Source organism: Bubalus kerabau, chromosome 13, assembly GCF_029407905.1.
Source record: "Bubalus kerabau isolate K-KA32 ecotype Philippines breed swamp buffalo chromosome 13, PCC_UOA_SB_1v2, whole genome shotgun sequence".
Lineage (NCBI taxonomy): Eukaryota > Metazoa > Chordata > Mammalia > Artiodactyla > Bovidae > Bubalus > Bubalus kerabau.
Genome location: NC_073636.1, coordinates 30,137,864 through 30,154,963, shown reverse-complemented (window position 1 = coordinate 30,154,963; position 17,100 = coordinate 30,137,864). Strand labels below are relative to the sequence as shown.

Genomic DNA, 17,100 nt, shown 5'->3' with positions numbered 1-17,100 from the left:
GCAGAGGTCAGTTTGTCCTGCCTCCATTCCAGGCACCGGCTCCCCATTCACGAGTATAGGAATCTCTTATGTGTGCAGTTCCTCAGGTGGGAAAACACCCTCAGGATTTCAGCGATGAGAAGCATATGTTTCTGGTACACAATTCATTAATTCTTGTGTTCCCTGCAGCCAGTTTCCTTCCGCAAAACACAGAAAGCTTGGAAATAGTTTTTGCCAACAACAGCATGATTGTTGAATCCTAAAATGGCGTCACCCTCTATTCACTGAACACGTGTACATTTTACGGAAAACTTAGTCCGAAATAAATGCTTCTTTCCCAGCTGGCTTTGTTCCCTCTGGTCAGAAAGAGAAGAATCCCAAGCTTAACTGCACTCCTGTAAGGAGATCTCTCCTGCCAACCACACCCAGCTTTTCACAGAAGGTCATCTGATATTATTTGGCAGGGGAGGAGGTTGCACGTCTGGCTTTCACACTCAAATACCACCGTGTTCCCACGCCAGGAATATTTCTGGGTGCTGAGAAGACAGAAGGAATATAGGACTTGGGTTAGCAGTTTAGGTGAGGTATGCTTCTGGAAAACAGATGACGCAGTAACATGTGCCCTGAGGTTGATGGGACCTGGAAGGCCCCTACGTGCAAGAGGGACTTAGGATAAACAGGATGTGACTTGAATCTTGAAGGATGGGTAAGCTTTTGGAAGAGAGGAAAACCATATGAGGTTGGAACAGTGGAGGGCAAAATCATGGACTCGGGTAAAAGTGTCTGTTGGGAGGACCAACCTGGGAAGAACTAAGGGGATGGAGAAGTAGGGGAAGGGCAGGTGGTCGGAACAACTCTGACCTCACCTTTGTGCCTCCAAGGACGAGTCCTGGTGGCTTTTCATTGCTAACGGCACTGGGACCCCTGCGCCAGCCCTCCCCGGGCTCCCTCCCTTTTGTCCCCGGCATCACGCATCAGGCTTGCCCACTACACTCTGCACCCCTCTGTGCTTCTGTTCCCTCCTCTTTCTCTCTGCTCGCCCCCACCCTCCACCCCCGCGTGAAGTCCTGCCTGTTCGCCAGAGCCCACCTCATCCCTAGGGGGCATCCCTTCCTCACTGTGCTCCCAAAGCAGCTGGTGTTCTGCCTTCCTGGATTTTCTGGCTCCCACCAGCATCATAGGCTCGAGTGCCTGTATGGTATGTGTGTGTGTGTGGGTGTGTGGGTGTGTCCACTCACTAGGCTTGTTCCTAGTGTAACTGGGAGATATTTTAAAAGTCCATTTCTGGGAAAAAAAAAAGGTCCATTCCCAAGACTTCTTGGTTGTCCAGTGGTTAAGACTCCACTCTCCTAGTGCAGGGTCCCGAGGTTCGATCCCTGGTCAGGGAACTGGATCCCTTATGCCACAACTAAGACCTGGCACAGCCAAATAAATATGAAAAATAAAGTCCATTTCCAGTTGATGCGGCTGTGCTGCGCTGTAGAAAGCCAGGGCAACATAGCCATCCAGGTAGGTGGCTTTCCCCTGAGTGATCAACAGGAATTAGGACTCTGAGCCCCCATCTCTTTTCCTCTGGGTCCCTTTAGCCTAACCTCGTATCCGCTCCACTTGAAGAGCAGTGACTCAAGAATCTAATCTGAGGGAAACTGCAAACCAAAGAATGCAGGCCGCTTCCTGGCTGATAGGAGATCCTGGCGGGGCCGCTCCTGTGGGAGAGCGTGTGGGAGTGGGGTGGGGTGTGTAAGTCATGAGCTAAACAGCGCGGGTTCCCCAGGGGAAAACCGGAAGCAGTGGCAAACAATCCCTTCTCTGCCTTCAGGCAGACTTTCTGACTCAACACAGAACCGCTTTAGCTGCATGTGTCACGTGCCCTGGTTTCCATTTCCTCAGCAGCTCCTGGAGTGAGTGTGTGAAGCTCAGAGTGGCTGGACCATCTCTGGCTTGATGCTCTTCAGCCAGTGTATCCTCATACTTCATAGAGCTTCCAGCTTATTTTCTCGTCTAACTTGAAATCCTCCGGAGCCATGGTTCAGCCAGTTGCATGGGGAGGTCGGACAATTCAAAGCACCCACTGATGCCTGGCCTCCCCCATCTTCCTTCTTTGTTCAACTCCTGTCTTTGAGGAAGAGGAGGAAGAAGGGTGAGGAGGGAAGAGGAGAAGGGGGGAAGAGGAGGAGGGGGGGAAGAAGAGGAGGGGAAGAGGAGGAGGAGGAAAGCTGGGGGGAGGAAGGAGGAGTAATGTGGGGAGAGAGAGGGAGGGGAAGGGATGGGAGGCATGCTGGGGCACCTTTCCACCCAATACATTTGAATGTTGCTATGGCAACTGATAGGCCCTAGAAGCCCTGCCAAGTATTGTTTTTTTTCCCCTCAGAAGGGAAGGAAATCCACTCCCGCCACCTTGTGTGTGCATGCTAAGTCGCTTCAGTCATATCAGAGTCTTCACAACCCTATGGCCTGTAGCCCACCAGGCTCTTCTGTCCATGGGATTCTCCAGGCAAGAACACTGGAATGGGTTGCCATGCTCTCCTCCAGGGGATCTTCCAGACCCGGAGATGGAACCCGAGTCTCTTATGTCTCCTGCATTGGCAGGCAGGTTCTTTACCACTAGTGCCATCTGGGAATCCCAGTGGTGTGCATATACCTAGGAAAGGCAGGGATTTGGAGACCGGAAGGTGGAATATTTGGTGCATAGCTGATGAATTTAGGCCTGGAGGGGACAGGAATCCACACATGGCCATTTCAGGGGGTGGGTGATCAATCATAAGGGGAGCTCTGTGTAAGTGACCCATATGTCTGGGCTGGTGGGTCCAGTGGGTGTGCATGGGCTGGTGGGGGCCCTAGCCAGCACTCTCCCTGGGAACCTTACAAAGTGAAAATGTTGCAAATGCTGGCAAGTTCAGTAGGGAAGGCAGCAGGGCAGAGTAGAGGAAATAGCACCAACCTTGAGGACAGACAGACCTACTCTGCCCCTGCTTTGCTCTCTACCCCTGGGACAGCTCAGAAGAATTCCATGTCTCACCAGTCTCCAGTGTCTAAAAGGGGATAATGAGTCCTCTTCTGTAGAGTCGTTGTGAAACTACTGATAACGTGTATAAAGCACGTTGCTGTGACAAGCCAGCCCACAGTAGGTGCTCACTAATGTGAAATACTCTTTAAAGTATTAACTGAAAGGCAGCACTGACCTGGACTCACTCGGTGTCTCTCAGCATCAGAGCCAACTGGAAGCTTCATCAACTACTCACCTGAGCCAGGCTTCTGGGTTAGAATTTGCAAAGATGGGACCAAAGAGTCTTTCTCTATATTTTTTTTTAAACTTCCTGAAGCAACTCTGATCACACCAGTCTGCAATTCCAAATAGGAAATCCGCTTACTTGCTTGAGGATAAGGAATATAAACAGGACTGGAGTTTCCCCACTTCTTTCCCCTCCCGCCTACCCTTTCTATGCTGCCTTTATTCTGCTTCTAAATTCCAAAGGCTTCTGGAGGAGATGGGCCATGGTGACAGACGAGTAAACTCCAAAGGCTTCTGCTAAAATTATCTGTGTTTGGAAGCAGGGACGTGTGATAAAGTGGCTGAGAGTAATGTAATCAGGAAGGCCAGGAAAAACGCTTTCCTAAAAGCTAGACGCAGTTGCTCCACAAGAGTTGAACCCTTTGGCTCTCTGATGGGTTCTAAATGGGAAACTTAAGGCGATTTGTACCATGTGCTTAAGCCTTAACTAGAAGTTCCGCGTGCATCTGGCTGAAGTCTTTTTCCACATCCCACAGGAACGTGGCTGAAGAGCGGTCTTGGCCTCGTGCACCAGGAAGGCAGTCAGCTGACGTGGACGTACATCGCCCCTCAGCTGGGGTACTGGGTGGCTGCCATGTCTCCTCCCAACCCAGGTAACAGGGTCCCCAACACCTGCACTGAAGGCAACCAGTTTTTTTTGAGGGTTCAGGCTACTTGTGCTTTTGAAAGTGACTTCAGCAGAGAGATCGCATCTTTTTAAAACATGGTTGAATGTGTGAAAAATCAAATGATGAGAAGAAGGTATTTGGTGGGGGTGGGGGAGTTCTGGTTGGAACTGCCCCATCCGGGGTAAGAATAATGCAAAGAAAATAGTCCTGTCTCGAATCTGTTCTGCTCACACAGCTGCCATAGGAAATTCTTAATCTAAAGCCCACAGAAGTGGTTCAGACCTCCTCCCTAATTCCTGAAACAGCTGCGGCCTGGTGGAAGAGAGGACGTAGGAAAAGGCGCTCACTAGAGGGACAAGCAGCAAGTCACTGTTGAGGGCTTCCTGGGGCAAAAATCTCAACTGGGCATTTCTGAAAGGTTTAAAAGCAAACCTGTCGTTTTATGTCTAAAAGAATATTCCTCCATTCAGGATAGATGAATTAACTCATATTTTCCCCTAAAATTTAATTTCACCAATATTTTCACTGAAAGTGTAAATTTATTTTTAAACCTAACCACCCTGATTTATCCCTATGAGTATTCTAGAATTTTTTTTTTTTTTTTTTTTTCAAAATAGTTACCTTAGGAGAAGTCTTTCCAGTGATGGCTTCAATTACTCGCAATGCCTTGCCTTTAGACCCTGTCTCCTTTGGACTGCTATCCTTAGTGAAACTCTTCATGGGTGGCCAGTCTTCATGCTCAGAGTTTCCAAGGGTCCCTTTGTTGATTTTTCTTAGACATATCTAAAACGCACCGATCGCCAAGATTGGTGAATAAAGTAAGTAGTTGAGCTAGGTCAAAATGCTGGGGATTTCCCTGGTGGTGCAGTGGTGAAGACTTCACCTTCCAATGCAGGAATGCGCGTTTGATCCCTGGTCAGGGAGCTAAGAGCCCCCATTCCTTGGGGCCAAAAAGCCAAAACATAGATTGTAATATTGTAAAAAATTCAATATCAACATTAAAAATGGTCGGCCTCAAAAAATAAAATAAAAATGAATTTTAAATCTTTATTTAAAAAGATGTGCTATGATTAAAAGCTGACCCTTGTCAATTAACCATGAAGGCAGTTCCAAAATGGAAGTACAAAATATTTTATCGATGGAATTATCACTGGAATGAACACTTAGGACTCCCAAAGTAACTGATTTGAGAGAGACCAACCCGAGATGGGTGTTGAAAAATCTGTTGCCTTTACTTTATAGTCCCACCCTGAGAAAATGTACACTTCACATCTAGGTTTTAAGAGAATGTGTTTCCCTTTACTGTATTGTTCATGCCATGTGGGCATGAAGTGAGTACATAAATGTCCCAGTCTCCAAATCTGAAGTGTCTAGAATATGATTATGAGTAAAGAAAGAAAGTCCTTAAAAACCAAAGCCTGTGCATTAAAGTTAAATTTTATTTTAGATCTATTTCCAAGAACCCTGATGATGTGTTATGTGACAGATTAATAGCTACTTCTGTAAAGAAGAGAGAGAACTAGACTACTAGATGTAGGTTGACCCAAGCTTGTTGAGGAGCAACGAAGGAAGAGACAAAAAGCCATAAAAACATATATAGTATAAACCCTGGTGGCATTTAATGTAGAAATACATATACTGGTAATCTCACAGTCATCACTCATCACTTTTATTAAAACAAATCACAGCAATGCTGTGCTTTCATGAACCCAAAACCAACAAGAAAATAATTATGAGTTTTCTCTTTCATTCTCTGGTTAAGAAGGAAAAGAGGGAAATCTTTATAAAGATTTCCATTTAGCAGAAGATATTTGATTGGCCAAAAAGTTCATTCAGGTTTTCCCATACCATCTTAGGGAAAACCCTGAAAGAACTTTTTGGCCAACTCAATAAAATAATAACATTTTAGGTACTTTGAAGGACTGAACTTCCATTATTTGGAAATGATTTTTATGTGTATCTCAGATTTCTTGGTGACCCCTGCCAAGGTATTACCTATGTTTGTGGGGTTGCTCTGTGTTAAAAAAAAAAGAAAAATTGTTCCTCTGAACAATTAAGGCTGTAAACAGTTAAGGCCATTGTGGTCAGTAATTTTTCCAACTTTTTTAAATATTCACTTTCACCCCATTGAAATGATTAATAATTGGGAGAGGATGATGTTGTCTTTTGAACGTAAGTAATGTCACTATTTTCAAAAATCAACAAGTCTCCTTGGGTTTATCTAGCTTAAGAGACTTATCCCCTAAAGATTATAAAGAAATGTATCCCTTAAAATATCAAAAATCAATGAATAAATGGGTCTTTATGGTGTTTAATAGTCATAACAATGCTCCTGTGATGTTCTGTGTAATAACTATATTCCTTCCTTCCCATCTTTTGGTGTACTGTCAGTATACTTAGACACCAGTAAGTGCCCAGACGTTGTGATTTGGGGGAGATTTTCGTTATTGCTGTCAATCCCTTGTTAGCAATGTTAAGACAGATTCTTACTGCTATTGAACATAAGGAGTAAGTTAAAGTACCTCTTGGGATTCTTCCCAAGGTAAATTAAAGAGAAAATAGGTTTAGTTCTGATCACCTCGTCCGTAAGTTCTGGAGAAGTCTGTGGCCACATCAGGTTAGCCATTTTGAAAAGATACTAGAAAGATGTCATTTTTTTTAATAGGAGGCATTTTAGAAACACATGATGTCCCTGTAATAGGCTGTAGATTTTTTTAAGTCATAGTAAATTGATTTCATACATTTCAACTGATTTGTTAAGGCCAAGGGCTCAGTACATAGTAATCATTGCCCAGGGAAAGTGTGAGTAAAATTTCATGTTTTGATTTGTTTTTTCCTTCTGTAGTGTCATAAAATCCCCAGGTCTTCATGCCATGTCTCTGAGTGGATGAGTCCCACTCATGATATGATGATCATGTATCTAGTTTTCTTATATTCAAAGGTCATGTATTTAGAATGATGAACATGGTACTAAATGCAGCTCTCTTCTTGGCTAAGGAGGGACCGTGGATGCTACATACAGAATTTGAGTATTCACAGTGCTCTGGTGATGGTTTGGGAAATCCCTTTCCATTGAGGGGAATTATGGTGACGCTGCAGGCACACATCTAAAGGGTGTTTGCATCTGGCCCCCATTCCACACTTCAGCCAATAAGAATAAGAAAAAAGGGACTTCCCTGGTGGGCCAGTGGTTAAGACTTCACACTCTCACTGCCGAGGGCCCATGTTCAATCCCTAGTTGGGGAATTAAGATCCCACATGACACATGGCCAAAACCAAAGAAGAATGAGAAAAACATTATGCTCTCTTTTTAGTGAAAGGTGTTGACAAATCTAAAATGCCCTTTTCTGACCTTCCAGGTCCAGTTGTCACACAGGACATCACCACGTATCACACAGTCTTTCTTTTGGCCATCTTGGGAGGAATGGCTTTCATTCTTTTGGTTTTGCTGTGTCTCCTTTTATATTATTGCAGGTAAAGTTTTATCCTTGGGGCTTTTTTTTTAACTTGGAATTTCTTGCACAAATATTGATATCGAGGTCCTTTTCTGAGTTGAGGTACTTTATTTCTCATAACAATGTATCTAAGGGTCTTCCCTGGCGGTCCAGTGGGTCAGACTCTGAGTATCCAATACAGGTGGCACAGGTTCGATCCCTGTTCGAGGATCTAAGATCCCATATTGCCACATAGTGCAGCCAATAAATAAATATTTAAAAAAAATTTTTTTGAGCAAGAACTGAATATCTGTCATATAAGTTGCAAACAAAGTGGGATGACACACTGTGTGTAATGTCTTTTTTAGAGGAGTCATAAAAAAATAAGCTCAACAGTTGTTGCAGTTCCCTCAGAATAGTCCTAAGTGGTAATCAAGAGATGATATTCTCAAGGACAGAGCCAAACTTTTCTTACTGTGATGCCTCATCTGATTGACTTGCGAGAATAGTTATTGTTGACTCTGCTTTTGAATGAATAATGCGGATGCACTTGGGGTACAGTCTGCAGATTTCAGCCCTCAGCATCAAAACAAGGCTGAGGGTATAGGGTGAGAAGGCTTCTGGCTGCTGATTAGTGTTGTCTTATTTCTTCCTGTGGGAACTGAGAATTAGGTTTAGGCTAGAACCCTCACTGTTCTGAGATATTAATCTTGGGGTTTGTATCTTTGATCATAGGCGGAAGTGCTTGAAACCCCGCCAGCACCATAGAAAACTGCAACTTCCCGCCACCCTGGAGAGTTCCAAAAGGGATCAGTCAACTTCCATGTCACACATCAACCTGCTGTTTTCTCGTCGGGAATCAGAATTCCCCGGTCCACTCTCTGTCACCAGCCAGGGCCGCCCCCCGGATGCCCCAGGCTCAAAGGAGCTGATGAGTGGAGTCCATTTAGAGATGATGTCTTCCAACGGGGAGGTGGACATGCACACACCCATGCTGAAGCTCTCCTACAGCACCTCCCAGGAGTTCAGCTCCCGGGAGGAGCTCCTGTCTCATAAGGAAGAGGACAAAAGCCAAATCTCCTTTGACAACCTGACACCGAGTGGGACGTTGGGAAAAGACTACCATAAGTCGGTGGAGATCTTCCCCTTAAAGGCTAGGAAATCTATGGAAAGGGAAGGCTACGAGTCCCCTGGCAACAGTGATTACAGAAGGAGTTACAACGCCATGCTCTCGCAGCCTTTATTCGAAAAGCAGGACAGAGAGAGTCAGGCCTCCGTGACCCACATTTCCACAGGAAGTAAGCTCACCATTCAGGAACACATGTACCCCGCGCCTTCATCTCCGGAGAAAGACCAGCTGCTGGAGCGCAGACCTACTGAATGTATGATGTCGCGATCCGTGGACCACCTGGAAAGACCTACCTCTTTCCCGCGACCTGGCCAGCTGATCTGCTGTAGTTCCGTGGACCAGGTCAATGACAGCGTTTACAGGAAAGTATTACCCGCCTTGGTCATCCCGGCTCATTACATGAAACTCCCAGGGGACCATTCGTACGTGGGCCAGCCCCTGGTCGTCCCAGCCGACCCGCAGCTGGAGATCGAAAGGCTGCAGGCCGAGCTGTCCAGCCCGCACGCAGGGATCTTCCCGCACCCCTCCGCGCAGATCCAAGCGCAGCCCCTCTCTTGCCAGGCCATCTCGCAGCAGCACCTGCAAGACACGGGCGCCCGGGAGTGGACCCCGCAGAGCGCTTCCATGTCGGAGTCGCTCTCCATCCCAGCATCTCTGAACGACGCGGCCTTGGCTCAGATGAACAGCGAGGTCCAGCTCCTGACAGAAAAGGCGCTGCTGGAACTCGGGGGTGGGAAGCCCCTTCCCCACCCCCGGGCCTGGTTCGTCTCCCTGGACGGCCGGTCCAACGCGCACGTCAGACATTCCTACATTGATCTCCAAAGAGCAGGGAGGAACGGAAGCAATGATGCCAGTTTGGATTCTGGCGTGGATATGAATGAACCAAAATCCGCCCGGAAGGGAAGAGGAGACCCCTCGACTCTGCCGCAGAGCCACCCACCCGTCCAGGAACATCCGCAGAAGGAGTCGAGGGCCGCGGACAGCTCGGCCTACACGCAGCTCGTGTACCTGGAGGACATGGACCAGAGCGGCAGCGAAGGCGGCACCACGGCCGGGACACCAGAGGACAGTGCTCTGCGGTGCCTGCTGGACGGCTCCAGCCGGAGGAGCGGCGGCCAGCTGCCCAGCCTGCAGGAGGAGACGACGAAGCGAATTTCGGACGTTGCCCCTGAGCCAGCGGCCAGTCCCGACCAGAGGAGATCCGCTCCACAGGATGAGGAAGACGACGAGGACGACGACGACCAGGGCGAAGACAAGAAGAGCCCGTGGCAGAAACGGGAGGAGAGACCTTTGATGGCATTCAACATCAAATGAGCTGTCCAGAGCCACCCAACCCGGGACCAGATCCAGTTGCCAAAAATTCTTTCTTAAGGAAGCGCTTACCTGTGTGTGGAGGAAGTCGAGCCACGTCTGCCGTGGGCAGTGGACTTTTTTCTGCAGTTACCCTGTTCGCTGTCTAAGTGTTAGAGAGGAAGTCAAGTTCTTACTCAGAAGAAAGGATGATGATACAGGATGCCTCGCCTCCAGGAAGAGGGCTGAACGTAGTGTCTGTCTGAATGTCAGTGTCGTTCCCTGGACTTGATGTGTCCACCCCGGAGGACACTGAAAAACCACACGTGATGTCCTGATGTCACTAGGTTCTGATGATAACCTCAGTTCTCCTCCAGATTCTGGGAACAGAAGAAACTCTTTTTGCATTGCTTGAATCCATTTTATCATGATAATGCTCCTGTGAAATAATTATTGAGAAATTAGCTTGGCACTTAGTGTCTGGAGGTATGCATTATCTCAAAGGAAAACTATGCATCGCTGCTTCGTGGTCTTACTTTGCTTAGGTTTTTGCTTTGGTTAGATTTCGTTTCTGATTTGCTTTTTACAGATACACACACACACACACACACACACACAATTAGGTTGTAAGGATTTAATTCCTTCCGTGTCACCTGTTCTGCTTCTCGGTGGTTTATTTCGATATCACCTTTCAGGAACTTCTGAGTGTCACCTCTTAACATCCAAGCCTTTTAATGAAATAGTACTGAAGTTTTTAATCAGCTGCCAGTCCTTCAATTCTGGTCCCATTAACTCCAAGTGCCTTTTTTACAGTGACGACAGACAGTCCCTTACTTTGCTTTTTTTGTTTGTTTTTCTTAACTTCTTTGATTGAACTGCCTGGATTTTATAAAGTTATTAAACGATCCCCTTTTCTTTCAACTGCATGCTGCCAAGTGCCCATTTGTGCTCAGAATTCTCATTTCAGCTCAGTGTACTCTCTCGTCCTCACGTGTGACGTGGATTCTGTTTAGCTAAGCTAGCCTAGAGGACACTTTAGTGATCCCCTCCCCCACGCCACCCCTTTGACCACTAGGCACCATTATGGTTTTATTGGCTGTTTGTATATACGGTTACATATTAATTCTGAAATCCTATGGGCTGATCTTGCTCACCAAACACGGAGTATGGGCTGAGCAAGTAGACTGAATGTGACTATTAAACAAATCTTATGTACTATCCAAAAGTGCCAGAATGACTCTTCTGTGCATTCTCCTTAAAGAGCTGCTTGATTATCCAAAAATGAAAACTCAGAATAAACTCTGAAGAAAAAAAAACAAACCCTATCTTGTGGTCCTTTTCATTCATTCTGGGCCATTATTGGTTATAGAGTTGCCATTAAGAATTCTCTTTTCATTCCTTGGCAGTCTGAAAGGGCAGTTGTTGGACTTACATTCAAAGACTAACCTATGGTGGAGAGAGATAAATTGGGAGATTGGGATTGACACATACACACTACTAAATATAAAACAGAAAACTGTAAGGACCTACTGTGTAGCACAGGGAGCTCTTCTCAATACTCTGGGAAAAGAATCTAAAAAAGAATGGAGATAGATATATATATATATATAACTGATTCACTTTGCTGTACACCTAAAACTATCACAATGTTATAAATCAACTATACACCAATAAAAATTAAACAAAAGAAACTAACACATAAGACACCTAGGAATTGACACGTGGTTAAATCATAAAGGCCCACCTTGCTGTTCAGTTTCATTCAAGAAAACAAGGTAACATTTTATTGTGTTTCCGTACTTTACAAGAAACTGGTGTGTTCTTTTCTTTTCAGTATTGATCCAGCGTCAAAACGATGTCATTCAAATGACCAGAACCATCCCAGATGTGTGAAAACTATTAATCAAAACCATTCATGGAATCATCAATGTAGAACACATCAGTGGAAATAAGTAAAGCAAACTAGTTTTGTTATAAAATCTTTAGTCATGAATTCCACAAGGCAGAAAACAAGTCAAGCTGATTTTTATGATTTTAAATTCTTAAATGTCGATGTTTAGTATTTTGCTTTTAAAACGGTTGAGAGATTTCCTGACAGTGTTTTGAAGTATCTGAACAGATGCAAGTCTGTGGTTTAACAAGTCAGGGACTGTTTAGAAGGGAACATTCTCACCAGTAGGTGGCAGGTGAACCCTGGCAGACACCGTTAAGACTCCAGGTAAGCACCACTTGTCAATTACCCTCCAGAGAAGTGGCCTCTGGAAGAATACTAGAGCAGACATAGGTGATGGGGGAATGCCAAGAGGTCCGCACCCATTTGCAGCTCAACCTGCCGTGCTGCCACTGTCATAATCTCCTTAAAGCATTAGTACCAAGAAGAACTTCACTTACAGTGCACGTTACCTGTGTAACACATTACCTGTCAGTGCTAATGATGTGCGATTCAGCAGGAAGACTGGGGAAGGGGGGCTTTCCTGATTCCTTCTCGTTAGGCAGGATAATGAAAAGCGTGGAGCAGCCAGCCGTAAGCATGAGACACTGTTCCTAGAAAGACAAGGCCGTGTATTTGCCAAAGGGAAATTGATTCTGCCAAAGATGAAGCTCACTCATCTTACACTGATCCAAAAAGAGGCTCAGAGGCTAACTTTTTTGCTCAGGGAGCCAACTTTGGTCACCAGACTCGAATTTTCTGGAAAGAGCACCCTAAGTGTGTGGACTTGAAACAGTGTATGTATCTTATCACAGAGTTCCAGGTCAGTTATATTGCGTGAAGAACTAAAGCGGTCAAAGGCACCTTGCTTCTGCCACCTAGTGGTGAGTTTTCACCTGCATCTTAAGGAGACTAGACAAATAGCTCTCTTCTGGAAAGACAGGTGAGTGTGCATAGAAGATGCAGCGGGCGCTGTTTCTGTCTCCCAGGTGAGATGAGTGAGATCTGGCTGACGTTTGTTGAATCTCTACCTGGAAACATTATGTTGGAAACAATGCATTCAATTGTCAAAATCTTGTGGGGTTTATTCTTTATTTTTCACCTAACTAAATGGAGGCTTGAGGTTAAGTAATTGAGGTCACTCAGCTACAATCAGTGGTGTGTCTCATACATGGCCTGCACTCTGGAAATGAATGCATTTAAATTAAAAATGCATTACAAATCATAATAAAATGCATAATTGTAAATTCCATTTGATAATTGATTCTCGCAGAATGCTTTTGTTGATTTCAGTCAGAGCCAGCCTATTGCAAGTGGCAAAAGCATAAATATTTGTTGAGAGTTTTTTACATTAATGATTAATTAATGTAACTGAAACAATGAAGATGCATCTTGGAACTTCACTCACTGATCCATCATGGAGTGACTTCTTTGCTGAATCAGATAGTAAGACTGGGGAGGAATTAATGAAAGAAATGAATTTATGTGTGGTAAACCATGCCAGGAGATATATAACATTATTTAAATAACAGAGACCCTGTGCTTTAGGGAACTCTGTTTAGTATAAACACAGATAATGCTAAAACAGGGAGGCAGAGTGCCCAAGAAAATGAAACCAGAACCAAAAGGAAATAGAGCATAAAATCAAAAAATAATCAAGCCACACATACAATAACCTCTATATATGATTTCTCATGTTCATCCCCTTGAATTTTACTTTTGCAGACTTCTGTATTTGGAGGACAAGGAGATAAAAATGAATAGTTATAGATAGAAATGTGTGGTGATTTTTCAACTATTTCGGAGTCCCACAATTTCTTTTTCTTTTCTTTTTGGTCTTTAGAGTTTTTCTTAATTGAGCTATAATTGACATACAACATTATATTATATGACATACAACCTTATATATACAGTATTATTATTATATATTCTTTTAATTTTATTACCATTATATAATTTTCAGGTGTACAACATAATGATTCTGTATTTGTATATATTGTAAAGTGATCACCACAAATAAGTCTAGTCAACACCTGTCACCATACATAGGTAGAGAATTTTTTTCTTGTGATAAGAACTTTCAAGATCCACTCTCCTAGCAACTTTCAAATATGCAGTATAGCGTTATTAAGTATAGTCATGATACTGTACATTATATCCCCATGACTTTTTAATTTTTTAACTGGCAGTTTGCAACTTCTTTAGGTGAAGTAGAAATTTCAACCCCCTTTCCCGCCCCCCTGAAACTATATTTTCAAAGCTGTGATATAAATACACACCAAAATCTCTGATGAAAGTCTTTATAATTCTTTATAGAGATTGTGACTTGTTTAATGCTGGTGTTCTGGTACCCAGAAGTGGCTAATAATTCCTATTAGACTGTTTCCCCTCAGTAGAATGAACAGTCATTAGAGCCCCTAAGAATGTGGAATATGAAAGAGCCTTGGTAATCTCACACAGGAGGAATTGGAGCCAAGAGTGTTGAAGTGACCTCCTCACACAGGCAGTGAGGGACCACATGGGATGACTTAGTTTGTTCAGGCTGCTTTACAAAATACCATAGACTGGATGCCTTATAAACAATAAACATTTATTTCTCATGGTTGCGGAGACCATGAGATCAGGGCATCCAGCATGATGGGGTGAGGACCCTACTGATTCACAGCAGACATCTTGTCACATCCTCACAGTGTGGACAAGGGTAGAGAGAGCTCTGGGGGCCTCCTCCATAAGGGCACATATCCCACTCATGAGGGCTCCACCCTCATGACCTAATCACCCTGAAGGTCCCACCTCCTAATGCCATCATCACCTTGGGCTCTAGGATTCCAACATATGAATTTGGGGAGGACACAGACACTCAGCTCATAGCATGAGACAGAGCCCTGTCTTCTGACACCTAGCCCTGTATGTGTCCACCTCCTCAGATGGCTTCTCCATCTGCTGCTCTTTCTGGCAGCTCATCTGCACCCTCTGCCATCTGTGACATGCCATGTGCAAACATAACCAGAGTATGCAGCCTTGTAAGCCATACTGATGAATAAAATTCCAGGGTCATGGAAAGAACCCTGGATTTGGACACAGAACACTTAGCTCTGGGAATCAGACAAGTGACCAACTTCACGGGTTGTAGAAGGGTACCTGCACTGCTTATCTCTCAGGAGGAAGAAAAGAGGAAGTTGAGTTCAAAAAAGACAATATTTGTACACCCATGGCTGATTCATATCAATGTATGGCAAAACCACTACAATATTGTAAAGTAATTAGCCTCCAATTAAAATAAATTAATTAATTTAAAAAATAAAGTTCCTTATAAAATGCAAGCTCTGTAAAAGTATAAATTGTTACAGCTCTTCCTAATTATCCTTTTAATCTTGTAGTTTCCTAATCCTGCTGCTATACTGTGTGTGACAATGATCTTTGTTGTTATTTTTGTTGTTATACCAGCAGCTTCTCAGCTAGTTTTTAGGAAACTGATAGCAGAACAACAGGATCTTTCCCCGTGCTTACTGCTTCCCACATGCTTCAGCTGAGTGATCCTTCTCTTTGTCCAAATAAGATGATTTGCCAAATATTTGATTTAAACCAGGGACCTCAATGAAAATGCAGCCTCCTTACATGACATGCCTACAAAGCAATAACTTTGGGGTAGGTGCCCAATTACCATAACTTATTTGCAAGTGGCCACCAAGGTAAATCCCTTTGCAAAATACAGTAGCAGGCTCTTAATTCCTTAATTTAGTTGCTCATGTGCTTGTAACCTGAGAAATGCTGCTGCTGCTGCTGCTACGTCACTTCAGTCGTGTCCGACTCTGTGGGACCCCATAGACGGTAGCCCACCAGGCTCCCCCATCCCTGGGATTCTCCAGGCAAGAGTACTAGAGTGGGTTGCCATTGCCTTCTCCGAACCTGAGAACAGTGGTGCTCAAACCCAGAAGCACAGAAGCATCACCTGGGAGCTGGAAAACATGCTCAAGTATCTGGATCCCACCACAGACCAATCAGAATCAAAATTTCAGCAGGGGAAGCCTGGCACTGATACTAAATACAAAACAACAACAACAAAACACTCCCCCCAGCTGATTCTGAGATGTTAATAATTAGGCTTGTAAATCACTACCTTAGAAATTCCGAAGATACGTCACAGTTTGGTAGCGCCTTCTGTTGGGCAGCTCTGAGAATGGTGGATTTCCCCTTTGTTTCTAGGGTAGGTTAGCAGTCCTGCTGTAGATTTGCAGTTGGGAAGGGCAAACACAGTCAATAACATCCCCCCAGGCTGAGCAGCATGTGCCTAAGACACGTGACCAGTGCTCTCCTCTGCTTCGTTCACACTGTCAAAAGTCTAGATGTTGACAACCCTCTGTCCTGCTCACATACTATATATTCCCCTTCTATTCTGTTCCCCTTCTTGTGACACCTATGGCTATTTCAGAGCACTGCTTGTGAAGGATTCCCATGGCTGTGTCTGCAGCCCAATCTGCTACTGGAATTCAGACTTGGTTTCCAACTGCTGCCCATGCATCTCCATCCAGCTGACCCTTAAACACCTAAACCAACTTGTCCCAAAATGTAATCATCATAGATCATCCCATGAACCTCCCTGCCTGCCCTCCACCCAAAAAAAAAAAACAAAAAGCCCAATTTTCCTAACTTTCCTCCTTCATCTGCTACCCCAGTGTAAAGCCTCACCATACACAATTTCCCCGGCCAGAAACCTCAGGTCACCCTCCAAACCTCTTCCAGCCTCACCACCCGGGTTCAATAATCACATCCTATCAATTTTGCCTGCTGTCAGGAAGCAATGTGAATCTTTCATGTTTCTGGCTGGTCAGGGCTTTCTGAGCAAAATTTACTGGCATCCTGGGTCTAAGGTTAAGTGAATACAACCATTCCTTGGAGGACAGAGTGAATTACTCCAGAGAGATTTAGAGATTTATCTCCCCTGGAGCTATTCTTTCATTGATCTTCATTTACATTCATTATAACAGAAAGGGACCTTTCCTTCTTTTCCCAAAAAGGATTGTTTTAAAAGCTCCAAAATTCTTCATTCAGGGGTTCCTCTCCCACAGACCTCCTTTCATATGTGTGATGTGGTATCTATCTTCATCACATTCCCCCACCCCCACAGGATGAAATGAAGCATATGATAAAGATAGGTCTGCTGCTGATCCAGAAACCTCGTTTTTGCTGTCAGGATAAAATAAATACTTACATGAAGACTTACCATATGCTAAATCTCTCCCAGACTGTCCCTCTTCTCCCCATTTCTAAGCAACATTGCTATCACAGCCCCCCTCACTGACCCCACCCCAGTCTCCTCATTCACCCCCACACTGCTACAAGTGTGATGTACAATCCAATCGTGTCACTTATATGTAATAGTGTTCGTGTGGTTGCAGATAATAGACACCAAACTCAAACTAGCATCAGTTAAATGA

At 44.5% G+C, this 17,100-nt stretch overlaps 1 protein-coding gene across 1 annotated transcript in view; it reads left to right on the top strand.

The window, feature by feature from the left end:
* Positions 1–11,067, top strand: part of FAM171A1 (family with sequence similarity 171 member A1) — a 131,441-nt gene extending 120,374 nt beyond the window's left edge. The window contains exons 6-8 of the mRNA XM_055543889.1: positions 3,748–3,864; positions 7,239–7,353; positions 8,049–11,067. Coding sequence (XP_055399864.1) covers positions 3,748–3,864; positions 7,239–7,353; positions 8,049–9,756 — 1,940 coding nt within the window. The 3' untranslated portion in view covers positions 9,757–11,067. The remainder of the gene's footprint in view (positions 1–3,747; positions 3,865–7,238; positions 7,354–8,048) is intronic.
* Positions 11,068–17,100: the final 6,033 nt, after the last annotated feature.